The sequence below is a fragment of the Vicugna pacos genome, chromosome 4 (assembly GCF_048564905.1).
Source record: "Vicugna pacos chromosome 4, VicPac4, whole genome shotgun sequence".
Lineage (NCBI taxonomy): Eukaryota > Metazoa > Chordata > Mammalia > Artiodactyla > Camelidae > Vicugna > Vicugna pacos.
Window position 1 is genome coordinate 24,810,948 of NC_132990.1, and position 13,328 is coordinate 24,824,275.

Sequence of the window (13,328 nt, forward strand, 5' to 3'; positions counted from 1 at the left end):
TCCAGGCTTCTAATCAGCACTAGAGAGCGGAAGGAAGAAAGAGAGAGAACAATAAAAAAAAAGTTATGCCATCTAATTGTGCTCTATTTAACAACTTGTCCCCGGAGCCTGATAATGAAGTTCAATTATATTTCTTAGGAAGTTAAATAATATTCCCTAAGTGCAGCAGAGTCTGGGAACTGAGTATTTTAAATGGTCATATTGCCATTCCAAATAAAACCAGACTTCTAGTAGTGAGAAAGAAGCAGAGAGTGGCTGTTGGGCAAGTAACTTATAGTGTCCATTGTACTAATGTTTAATCCATAAAACTGAAGTGGTGTGGGGAGAGCATTTGGGCACCTGCCATCAGGAACTGCAATAGTTTGTGAAGAGGGAAGCAGTGCTTATCAATACAGCAGAAATGAGGTGGAGAGTCATAGCCCAAAATGCCATCATGGTCTGGCTCAGAGGAGGTGGGAAAGAGTGCATACATTTATTAAGCATTTACTTTATGCCAGATATTGTGCAAAGCATTCTACATACTTCATCTCATGTCCGATTTATGAAGCAGGGTGCTATTATTATTCTCACTTTGCACATGGGAACCTGAGACTTAGAGAAGTTGACTTGTCTGAATTCTAGAACGTGGCCAAGCTGGGAGTTGAACCCAGGCCATTTGATACCAGAGCTCTAGCTCTTGGTCGTTAAGCCAGTGATTCTCAAACTTAGCATGCATTAGACTCCTGGAGAGCTTGGTAAAATACAGGTTGCCGGGCCCCGCCTCCAGAATTTCTGATTCACTAGGTCTGGGGTAGGGCCTGAGAACTTGCATTTGTAATGTTGCTCTTTCAGGACCACTCGTCTAAGATGTGCTGCCATGTAGGGTGATAGCAATGGGTTGAAGAGTAATTGAAACTTATAATAGGTATAGTATTGTTTGAGTTCTCCCATCCTTACAAGGGAGTATGAAGTAGGTGTTATTATTCCTTTTTTTATAGATGAGTCTCCAGTAAATTAAATACCTTGTCCAAGTCCAACCAGCTAATAAGTTTTCCAGTCAGTATCCAAATCCATGTCTGTGGGGCCCCAGAGCCCACGAAACAATCTCCGATTTTTCCAGGGAAGGGAAGTATTGGCTGAACCACTTTCCTTAATGCCCTCTCCTCCAGTGCTGCTCTCATTAACCTGCTGCCTCCACACCCCCTTTTTCATTCAGCTCCACCTCTGCTCTTTCCATCAGGGGGCAAGGGGTTTCTCTTCACTGTGGCTGATCTTCAGGCTGGAGTTGTTCGATATCACCATGACGACAGCGATTCCACCAAAGACTTTGTGGTCTTCAGGATATTCGATGGCCAGCACAGCATCCGACATAAGTTTCCCATCAACATCTTGCCCAAAGACGACAGTCCCCCGTTCCTCGTAACCAACGTTGTGATTGAACTGGAGGAGGGGCAGACCCTGCTGATCCAGGGTTCCATGCTGAGAGCTTCAGACATGGACTCCAGTGATGACTACATCTTCTTTAATGTCACAAAACCCCCACAGGCTGGAGAGATCATGAAGAAGCCAGGGCCAGGACAGATAGGTAAGTCCCAGACAGCCAAGATCCATCCTGTGTTGAATAGAAGTGGTGAGAGTGGGTATCTTTGTCTTGTTTCTGATCTTAGAGGAAATGCTTTTAGTTTTTCACATTGAGTAAGATGTTAGCTGTGGGTTTGTCATGTATGGTCTTTATCAGGTTGAGGTATGTTCCCTCTATGTCCACTTTCTGGAGAGTTTTATCTGTTTAGATGTTGGAAGTTTATCAGATACCTTTTCTGCGTCTTTGAGATGATCATGTGATTTTTATCCTTCCTTTTGTTAATGTGATGTTCACATTGGTTGATTTGCATATATTGAGCCATTCTTGCATCCCTAGGGTAAATCTCACTTGATCATGGTGTAGGATCCTTTTAATGTATGGTTGGATTCAGTTTGCTAATATTTTATTGAGGATTTCTACATCATGTTCATCAGTGATATTGGCCTATAATTTTGTTTTTATGATATTTCTACCTGGTTTTAGTATCAGGGTGAGGATAGTCTCATAAAATGAGTTTGGAATTGTTCCTTCCTTTGCATTTTTTTTGGAATAGTTTGAGAAGGATAGGTGTTAACTCTTCTCTAAATGTTTGGTAGAATTCACCTGTGAAGCCATCTCGTCCTGTACTTTTGTTTTTTGGGGAGTTTTTAAAATTACTGATTCAATTTCATTACTAGTAGTTGAGCTATTCACATTTTCTGTTTCTTCCTGCTTCATTCTTGTGAGATTGTACATTTCTAGGAATTTGCCCATTTCCTCTAGGTTTCCCATTTTATTTGCATATAGTTCATAGTAGTCTCTTCTGGTCCTTCGTATTTCTTGGTGTTGGCTGTAACGTCTTTTTCATTTCAATTTTATTGATTTGAGCCCTCTCTTTTTTTCTTGATGAGTTTGTCTAGAAGTTTATCAATTTTGTTATTATTTTCCTAAGAAGCAGCTCTTTGTTTCATTGATTTTTTTCTAATTTTTTTTAGTCTATTTGATTTATTTCTGCTCTGATCTTTATGATTTCTTTCCTTCTGCTAACTTCGGGTTTTGTTTCTTCTTTCTCTAGTTCCTTTAAGTGTAAGGTTAGATCGTTTATTTGAGATTTTTCTTGTTTGCTCAAGTAAGCTTATAACTCTATAAACTTCCCTCTCAGAGTTGCTTTTGCTGTATCCTAGATTTTGTATCATTGTGTTTTCGTTTCCATTTGTTTCCAGGAGTTTAAAAATTTCCTCTTAGATTTCTTCAGTGATCCACTGGTTGTTTAGTAGCATGTTGTTTAGCCTCCACATTTTTTTTTTTTTGCAGTTTTTTCTTGTAATTAAGTTCTGGTCTCATACCATTGTGGTCAAAAAAGATGCTTGATGTGATTTCAGTTTTCTAAAGTTTACTGATGCTTGTTTTGTGGCCTAGCATGTGATCTTTCCTGGAAAATGTTCCATGTACACTCAGAAGTGGCCTTTTGTAGATGCCGTATGTGTCCCAGAAGTGCACTCCCCTTTCGGCACCAGAACAACATGCTCGCGGCTCTCCCTTTGAGGGCTCTGTGAGTCTTTCCTTTGTTCCAGGCTGACCATGTGGGCAGTCTTGGTAGGCTTGGTGGGCCCCTCATCCAGCTGGTTGCCAGGCCCTGCCTGATGCAGAGGCTGCTCGTTGCTGGCTGTTGTGACCGGGTTACGAGGCAGCTGACTGAGGAACTCCAGGGACCCTTGGGATTAGTGCTTGCTCCCTGGTGGGCAAAGTCAAGGTCCAGGGGCTCCAATTCCCTGCTCCCTGGTAGGCGAAGCCAGTGGCACACAAAGCTGGGTCCTGGAGTCTGGTAGCAGTACCCAGGGGTCGCAGAGCTGGTGCTGGATCACTGGTGGGTAAGACCAGTTCCTGACACAGGTGGGTGCAGGGTCCAGGGTGTCCTGAAGCCCGTGTTGCCTTGCTAGTGGGAGAGGAGGGGCGTGGCCCAGCTGGTCCCAACACAGGGTCGGGCCTACTGGTGGGCAGGCGGGGTCCACAGGCTATGGAGCGTGGTGGTTTTCTTGTGGTTCGTATCTGCCCCCTGGTGGGTGAGGCTTGTCTGGAGGCTATAGAAGGCTCCCTGGAGGGGGCTGGGGCCCCCCAGTGGTTCCTGGGATCTCTGGTGGGTAGGGCCATGCCCAGAAGGGGCTGCTGGCTCTGCAGGCCTTAAGGCAGCCTGTGTGCTGATTGTGAGGCTGTGCCCCCACCCAGTGCGTTAGCTGGCCTCAGGCATCTCAGCGCTGGTGCTTACAGGCCTGCTGGCTGGGGCAGGGCTGGGTCCTGGCCCTAGTCAGGTGGAAGGAAGATTTCGCTATGGTGCTTGCCACAGCCAGTGTCCACATGGTAGAATGAACGCCCCAGAATGGATGCCACCAGTGTCTGTGTCCTCAGGGTGAGCTGCGGTTGTCTTCTGTGTCTCCAGGAGACTCTCCAAGATTAGCAGGCAGGTCTGATCTAGGCTTCTGTCAAATAACTGCTTCTTCCCTGGGTCCTGGAATACGTGAGATTTTTTTGTGTGCCCTTTAAGAGTGAAGTCTCTGTTTCCCCCAGGCCTCTGGGACTCCCAAAAATGGCCTCACTGGCCTTCAAAGCCAAATGCTCTGGGGGCTCTTCTTCCCGGTGCAGGACCCCCAAGCTGGGGAGCCCAGCATGGGACTTGGACCTGTCGCTCCTGTGGGAGAGCCTCTGCAGCTGCAATTATTCTCCCATTCGTGCATCGCACACTGGGGGTATGGGACTGAATACATCGCAACCCAAACCTTCCTACCCCCGTCTTATTTCCTTCTTATGTCTTTAGTTGTAGATCTTTTCTCGTAGGTCCTGGTCTTGTTCGTTGGTTGTTCTGCAAATAGTTGTACTTTTGACATGTCTGTGAGAGGAGGTGAGCTCTGGGTCTTTGTGTTCCACATCTTGGCTGATCAATGTTTCTTGAAAATATTTTTCTAATGCCAATTTTCTATATATCAAGACAGATTTTTTAATTACTTAAAAGCTTTGATATAAAGCATTTAATATAGATTCCTTGAACAAACTACTATAGATAAAATAGATAAGCAACAAGATTTACTGTACAGCACAGGGAACTATATTCAATATCTTGTAATAATCTATAATGGAAAATAATTTGGAAATATATGTATAACTGAGTAACTCTGCTGTATGCCTGAAAGTAACACAATATTGTAAATCAGCTGTACTTAAATTAAAAAAAAAAAAGATTCCTTGGGTATATACAATGTACTAAGCAGGGAGTACTTTTGAAGATAAATCCAATATTAATATACCGCAGTACCTGGCAGGCTGTTAATAAAAGTATGTGGTGTTTTGTGGACCCCATAGGCTATCCTGTCCCTGGCTTCCTTCAGAGGGACCTGTTCAATGGCATCATTTACTATCGTCACTTTGGTGGAGAGATCTTTGAAGATTCATTTGAATTTGTCCTGGGGGACAGCCATGAACCTCCAAATCTCTCAGTGCCACAGGTAAGAGTCTACCTCTGAACAATTTCCCAAAGTCTTGTGCACAGATATCAGTTCTGGAAGATGTTATTAGAAACTACATGAGAACAGATTTCAAAGTTTGAGGAGCAATGGATTAAGCAAAATTGAGTCAGTTTCTTTGCAACGTAACTGCTCCATCATTTACTTTTCCAAAGAGTTATGTACATTTCCATGTGTGCCATGTTTCCAAGATTGTTTAACCCGGGGACCCTTTTATACAGAGCATTTCTGAAAATTTGCTCACATCATAACACTTAGGAAGAAACACTGACTTTTTTACATTTAGTGATTAAAATTACAGGCTCTGCAGTTAGACTGCCCATGTTTTTCTCTTGTCCTTGACATTAACTGACTTGTACCTCAGTTTCTTCTCCTGTAAAACAGGTAAAACAACTTCCTTAAAGAGTGATTGTGAGGGTGAGTGACTTAATACATAAAAAGTACTGAGAACTTTCTAGCGCATAGTAAGTCCTCATAAATATAACTACTATTTATTATTGCTTTTGAAGAACACAGTTTTACTACCACTCAAGGATATTATTTAAACATACAGAATACAAAAATAGGCAAGGAACCACCATCCTGTAAAAATGACAGAAAAGGAAGAGTCTGAGCAACCGTAAAGGGGTAGATTCCTTGCAAGGAGAGGATGGTTGGTGGTAGGGATGGAAAAAAGACATCTGAAAATCAATGTCACCCACCATATATCGTTCTTTCTACTAGGCATTTAAAACCTATTATCTTGGAAGTTAGCATGTTTGGGGATCAAAGCAAATTTTGAACCTGTTTTAGAATGACTAAAGCATGTGTCCCTGTTGGCTATATAATATAATCTCATATTGTCGTGGTCACTGACGTTAGCCAATGCATAGATGGTGAGCTATTCATCTGTTTGCCAAGACAAAGGTAGCAAAAGGGGGTGATCAGGAAGAATGATGTTGAGAGCCCAGAAACTGAGGAATTAGGTGATCCCTGTTGAGAAGGAATGGAAAATGAATGAGAAAATTCTCAAATCATCTGTTTGACAAAAAAAAAATCAATTCCTTTACAAATAGCAGCCTCCTCTTTTCATCAGTGTATATAATTATGCCATTTCTAGATTAGATTTTTGCTTGAGACCTTAGTTGACTTGATAACCCAAAATGGATACTAGTAATAGGATTTATTTCTAAATCTTCTGTTGTATGCATTCAAACTGAGCTGTATTTCTGACTAGAATACCATATCACTTTTAGCAAACTCTGGGTCTTTTTAAAAACAGAAAACTTAGGACATCTTTTTACTTTTCTGCTATTGTATGCTTTATGGTTCATATTTTTCATACCCAGAAATACAGATGTCCGTTCCCTCTATAATAAAGACCACAGTAATGAAAACTTTATTGAAACAGAATTATTTTAAAATCTTGGCACAGAAGTCAGACTATATTCTACAGAATATCCGAACAGAAGGTGGAGTGGGCAAAACTAGCATCGGGTATCATTCCTGGGGGTGAGAAACAGCACTGGATAATCTCAAAGGAAGATGCAAAAGAAGGAATCAGGCAGGAATCAAAGCTCAGGGCAGAGAAGAGGTCCAGAACCCAGGTCTACAAGAAAGGCTTCCTCCAGCCAGTGGAATATCACAGGGTGAGCCAGATGCTCATAGTCATTGTTACTTCACAGGCTGATTTGTCACTTTATGTTCTGACTCCCTACAAATCCGTCTGTGAGTGCTTGTGGCCGTAAGTAGACTGGAGGCATGCAGGGGAAGCCAGCGAGCAAGAGCCCAGGGAGTGGGACGGGCGCTACTTTTCCTCTGCCTGGGATGGGTATTTAATTAGGTTGTTTTTTTTTAACAACCACATTTCAGTAAAATGAGAATACTTTATTTCTCGATGGAGTTTGTTAAAATAGGATTTTTTTTCACCCACAGAACACACACATAGTAATTATTGGAACATGCATAAATATGTAAAGACACATCAACTTAGGCGATCATAACGCATGTTGAAAAATGTGCCCACCAAGAATTACTACTGGGGTATGAAAAAGCCTGCTTGTACATTCTTCTTATACAAAGAACACATTGGAGAATAAATTAGCATAGAAAATGGTCTCTTTGAAGGCACAATAACTATTGTTTCCTTATTAAATCCAGTTTTGCAATTAAGGGGAGCCTCGCTGATTCACACCATGCCTGGTAGGTCCCAGAGAGAATTTCTGAACTTTGTAGATTAGCAAAAAACTGTAATTGGAAAAAAAAATCCTGACACAGATTCCAGGAGACTAGAGAAATGACTGCCATTGTGTTCCTTATTTTGATAACTGGCTTTAGTTTTTAATTATTGAAATGCTTCATAATGGAGTTGTATATATGCTGTATGCTTTTGTAAAAGTAATGAAGAATGAAGACAGGGAATTAATTTATTGAGCACCTACTACCGGGTACTCATTGTGCTATTAGCTATCTCATTTGATCCTGACAACACTTCACTATAATAGCTGTCATTACCATTCCCAATGTACAGAGAGAAAAATGGAGCCCCAGAGGGGTCAATGATTTGCCCCAGGCAGCAGAGCTTGTAGGCGGCCGAGCTGATGTTCCAGTCTTTCCTGTATCATAGCCAGAGCTTAACCATGTTTGAGTTTCTGCCGTGTGTTAATTTAAAAAGAAATTCTCTTCATTTTCAAATTGGGTATTGGGAACATCATTATCTTAGAAAAACTGGCATTGCTGATCTGTGCTTCAGTGACAATATGAAAATAAATCAAAGCCAGAGTAAGAATACTTTCACGCATCAGGTGTGCAGAGACTCACGATGCCAAGCCAGTGTACTGTTTCAAGAGAGAGGAATTGTTTTCTCACAATCATTTGTGGATTATTGTAAAAAGAAATAAATGTGATGGTAAAACCTGTTTGGTAAAGCGTCTGTGTCCCCTTGCAAGATCCAAACCTGTGAATGTTTGAGAAAATTCTTAGAATCACAAATAGGGCATGTTGACTCATTCAGTTACCAAATGCCGACAAAGTGCCTCCTACCTACAAAATACTATGCCAGGTATGGTGGAGCTACAGAAATGAACAAAATATTTATTGAGCATGTACTATGTGCCAGACATTTTATATACATGGTGATATTTCGATCCTTAGAAAATTCTGTTAGGTCGTTGATATTATGCTTAATTTACAAATAAGAAAATTAAAGTTCAAAAAAGTGGAGTGACTTGTTGAAGATCAATAACTACTTGGTGGTAGACTCAGGACTTGAACTGTCTGTCCACTGCCAAATTCCCTGTGGTTTGCACCACACTCTGACCCTCCTGACATACGGAACTTTCGATCGAGGAGAAACTGACATATAAACTACTAACTAATAACACAAGACCATGAAATAGTGCTGTTTGCCTAGGGATAAGCAAAATTCAGGAGCAATTAATTCCAACTGAGAAACTGAAGAACATATCAAGAGCAGCCTTCAAGGGTAAGAAAGACTCAGGTTGTGGCAAAAAGCAGGAGGAAAGCACTCCAGACTGAAGGAGCAGTGGGATCCAAAGCACGGAGGCATGTTTGGGGTCTGGGACTGGGTCCGTGGAGGGCAGCCAGGGTGCTGGGCGTGTGTTGAAAGGAAGTAAGAGATAAAGTTGAAAAGTAGAGTGTGTCTGTACAGTGAAGGGTCTTGAATACCATGCTAAGAAATTTGAATAATTCTATCCCTCCTGGGTGATGGTTTAAGAGAAAGTAACTTGATTTGACTTGCATTTCTTAGAAAATAACACCAGAAGGGGCAGGGTGTCGCTCAGTGATAGAGGGCATGCTCAGCGTGCACCAGGCCCTGGGTTCAATTCCAGTACCCCCATTTAAAAAAAAAATAACACTAGAGGTATGAAAAGTCAAATTAGTTAGTGGAGTTAGGGCTGATGAAAAGCTGTTGAGACAATGTAGGGAAGAAATTACGAGAGCTGGAGTGAGGCCAGGAGCAGGGGGAGTGACAGCTGGGGAGGGAGTGGAGTGCAGTCACTGTTTAGAAAATTTTCTAAGTACAAACTCTGGGACTTGGCGAGGTGTTGTACGTGGGTAGAGATAGAGGAACCGAAAGTTCTGTCAGGGTTTCCAGGATCTTTGACTGAGGAGAGGGCGGTAGAGGAAGCACAGGTTGTTGGAGAAGGGGAGATGCAGAAATAAAACCAGGAACATACTTCGTGTATCACATCCCCCTTCAGTAGCACTCTGACTGCATGAACTACAACTGTGACAATTTTGTTCTTAAACTAAAATGAAAAATGGGTGGAGAATGTTCCATTTTTGGCTTATGGTCTTGATAGCTCCTGAATTATTTCAGTAGAAGTATGTTTTAAATGGCAGTTTTTGAAAATCATCTTAACTGTGACTGGATGACAGTGGGGGTGCTTTTTCTTGGTGGTTTGGTTTTGTTTTGTTTTGTTTTTGGTATTTCAAATTAATGGCACAGATAATTTCTTTCCAGGTAGTAACAATCCATATCACTCCGGTGGATGACCAGCTTCCAAAAGAGGCTCCTGGAGTTTCTCGGCATTTGGTTGTCAAGGAAACCGAGGTGGCCTACATAACTAAGAAGCATCTACATTTTGTAGATGTGGAATCACATGACAGGGAGCTGCTCTACACAATTACAACGCCTCCATTTTTCCCCTTCAGCCACAGGTACCTCTATGAAAAGTCATCACCTGGGCTATTAGTTGAGGGCTGGGATCCAGGATTGAATCAAAAGTGTCAATATATAATACTGTACTGTGGCTTGGTTGCTTTCTTGGTCAGACACGAACTGATAGTCAACTCAGCATTTATTCTAATCTCAAACTTATCTCATACATCACTTCAGAAGCTGTATTAATTGCTAAGTGACAAGCAGCTTGTAGTGTCTTCAGCTCAGGAAGGCTTTAAACAGTCTTTAATCCCCTTTTCTAAACCGAGTGTGTGTTTTTTTTTTAATTTTAGTGAAACTTATTGAGTCTTCATAACATTTTTAGATATTGCAGGCCACAAAATGGTCATATTCTATGATTCCAATCCAGAAGATGGCATGAATATACCTGAGGCTTGTATCGTGTACTATATGATAATGGGGAAACATTTTTAGGGGGGGTGTCTAACTACATCTCACTGTAGTTAGATTCCCTTCCATGATGTCAGCGCAGAAATGTTGTATGTACTTTTTGTGGTCACGATGAGAATAGCACTGACGATCCTAGACTTAAAGTTAGAACCACCCCACCACCTCCTCCCTGATATAAAAAGAGAATATAAAGATGGAACATTTGAGTTCTTCCTACATTGAACTCTTTTAGCTTTAGAAAATTTGGTTGTGGGCTGTTTGATTTAATTTTTCTTACCTGGAAAATAAGCTGATGTGTTCTCTTGTGTTTTTCTTTAGACATCTGGATGCTGGAAAATTATTTATGGCGGACAGCATACCAAAGCTAATCAAAAATCCTGCAGCTCCTGGGTTGAAGTCATTCAGTCAGGTAGGATGCTATACTCAAATGTTGAGAAACACGATGGAAGTGTTCTCTGAGAAGGTATGGCACCCTAGCGTTGCTGTCAAGAACATTGGCCTTTGACACCTGTCACAGGCAGCAAATACTTGATGTCTGTATTCTTTCCGCTTCCACATTTCCATTAAACACATGACATCTATTTGAAAATGCTTAAACTGGATATGATTGCAAAATGTTGTTAAAGGTCAACACAGTCTTTTGCATTGATTTAGGTAGCCCAGCATCTGAAAAAGGTAATCTGTTTTCTAGAACAATCACAGAGAAAGAGTTTTTTGTATGTTTTTTTTTAAAGCAAACTTGTCTAAGCCTCTTGCTAGAGAAAGATGATCTGGTTTAGGGCTCTGATTTAGGGACCTGGTGCATATATTTTTATTCCACCAAATTCGATTTACCCAGTATCCTACTGTGCTACCTTCCTAGGGCTGCCATAGCAAAGTACCATACACTAGGTAGTTTAAAAGGACCAAGACGTATTGTATCACAGTTCTGGAGGCTTGAAGTCTGAACTCAAGGTGTTAGCAGGGACACCATCCTCCAAAACCCTGTTGGGGAGTCTTACCTCTTACCAGCGTGTAGTGGTTTGCCAGCACTCTGACATTCCTTGCCTGGTAGACCACCACTCCGCTCTCTGCCTCTGTCACCCCATGTCTGTGTTCACCCTGTGTCTCTCTCTTCTTATAAGGACACAAGTCGAACTGGATTAAGGCCCCCCACCCCACTCCAGTGTGGCCTCACCTTGACGTTACTAATCACATCTGCAATAGCTCTATTTCCAAGTGAGGTCACGTGCAGGGGTGCTGGGGGTTAGGACTTCAACACATCCTTTTTTGTGGGGGACACAATTCAACCCACAGTATCTACTGCCTTCCAAGATCCTTCACTAGCCCTCTTCCTACTCCTGTGGCCTCCACTCCGAAGACCCCACTGGGGTCACAGTAATGGTGCGGAGTGCTTACGCAATAGCTACCCCTGTGGTTTAGGGTGAATTGTGCTGAATCTCACTGTAGTTGGAGGTTTAAATGAGTATGTCAACCCATGTGCTAAGTACTATTATTTTATTATTTTTTTCATTTTACGTAGGTAAGGACACAGAGGAGCCTCAAGTTTGAGTAGAGTGCCCAATATCATACCACTACTTTATGGTGGAGCTGGTTTGAAATTCAGGTCTCCTATCTTTTACAGAGTTGCCTGGTGTCAAGCCCTTGACATAGTTACCTAATTTCTCTTGTTCCTTTCCCGCCGGACTTTAGAAAATGCCATTTGTAAGACAGAGCTTTTTAGAATCTTCAGAGGGATGATGGTGGCATTGACAGCGTTCCATATGCATTAACACGGCGGGTCCCGTTAGACCTCGGTCTCTAGAAGTCCCTGGTCCTTGCACACCGGTGCCCACACGGCCCTCTTGATTTGCTCTGCAGCACGCTGTGAACTATATGAAGGTGGCCTACATGCCTCCCACGCAAGACATAGGCCCCCGTCCCCGACACGCCCAGGTTGCCTTTTCTGTCAGTAACCAGCGCGGCGGCACTTTGTACGGCATCTGCTTTAACATCACGATTCTCCCGGTGGACAATCAGGCCCCTGAGGTACGTATGAAAGTTGGTATGAGACATGGAAAGGAGGGAAGACCTAAGGAAAGAAAGATTTTTAAGACTTATTCGAAATGCTACCTTTTCTTTAGACTGTTTCCAAGAACTTTATTTTCCAGCTACAGTGTAGGGAAAAAAGGGGGGTGGGGCGTCCTTCACCTCCCATGGGACTTTCTGTCTAAAAGGTGGTATTTTCCAGTTGCTAGATTTGGCATTATTTTCAAAGCTTTATCAAAATCTCTTTCATTTCCTTTCCTTTCTGCTGAGTTTCACGTGTTGATCAGGGGAAGGGGATTAAGTTAGGAGTCTCTTAGCAACCAGCTGGGCTCCTTTGCTCTCCCCGCAGGCCAGCTATGCTGCTCTGTAATCTAAATAAGCTCTTTAATTTTCCAAAATGAGTTAAGCCAGGCCCTTGCATCCTATCCTGTTCCCCTCCTCAATGTTTGTATAAGCTTGAAAGCCTTCGAGTCTCTCATTAAAACCAAACTACAAAGGCGGTGCTACCTTGTGTATCTTATCTGCGAGGCTGGGATTCATCGCAAGAATTTGTTCCGCCCCCGCCCCCGCCGGCTCCCCATGAGAGTGCTACAGGTAACTAACGTGGCTGTTCCTAAGCTTGCCTTTTCCCCTCCACAGCGGAAAGACAAAGTGTGATTACCCATTCATTAGGACCCGGAGGGGACTAGAACCAGCACACGTCTCATCCCTAAGGAATGAGCCACCTTCCCAGGTCCCCGCCTGGAACACAGCCCGGAGAGCAGCGATGTTCCTGTTCCTGCTCCCTCCTCACCATCTCTGCACTTACTGAGAGTCGTGGGGCAGGGGTCTCACCCCGAGGGGCCAAGGAAGGGGCTTACCCAACCCACGGAGCTGTTCTGATGTATCTAACCAGTATTTTAAAATGATGAGTGGCCAACACTAGAACATCGGGAGGTTTCGGATCCCGTCTGGATTTCTGGCTTCCCTTGAAAATTGGGAAGCTCTGGCAACACCGAGCCGATATACTCCTGCCCCCCAACCCCCTGCAGCAGTTGGACAGGGCACGTTCTCCAGTCACCAAAGTCCCCCCGCCCCCAACTCATAACACTCATTTACCTCACTGGCCTGACCCCTCAGGCCTCTGAGCTTACAATTTTGGGTAAAGGAGGGGCCCAAGAACTCACACAAA

The 13,328-nt window shown here is 42.9% G+C and overlaps 1 protein-coding gene across 5 annotated transcripts in view; it reads left to right on the forward strand.

The window, feature by feature from the left end:
- FREM1 (FRAS1 related extracellular matrix 1) overlaps window positions 1–13,328 on the forward strand; it is a 175,955-nt gene that overhangs the window by 73,576 nt on the left and 89,051 nt on the right. For all 5 annotated transcript variants that reach the window (XM_072959410.1, XM_072959409.1, XM_072959411.1 and 2 more), the window contains exons 9-13: window positions 1,220–1,564; window positions 4,895–5,037; window positions 9,521–9,717; window positions 10,448–10,538; window positions 11,990–12,157. In XM_072959410.1, the coding sequence (XP_072815511.1) occupies window positions 1,220–1,564; window positions 4,895–5,037; window positions 9,521–9,717; window positions 10,448–10,538; window positions 11,990–12,157 (944 nt within the window). The remainder of the gene's footprint in view (window positions 1–1,219; window positions 1,565–4,894; window positions 5,038–9,520; window positions 9,718–10,447; window positions 10,539–11,989; window positions 12,158–13,328) is intronic.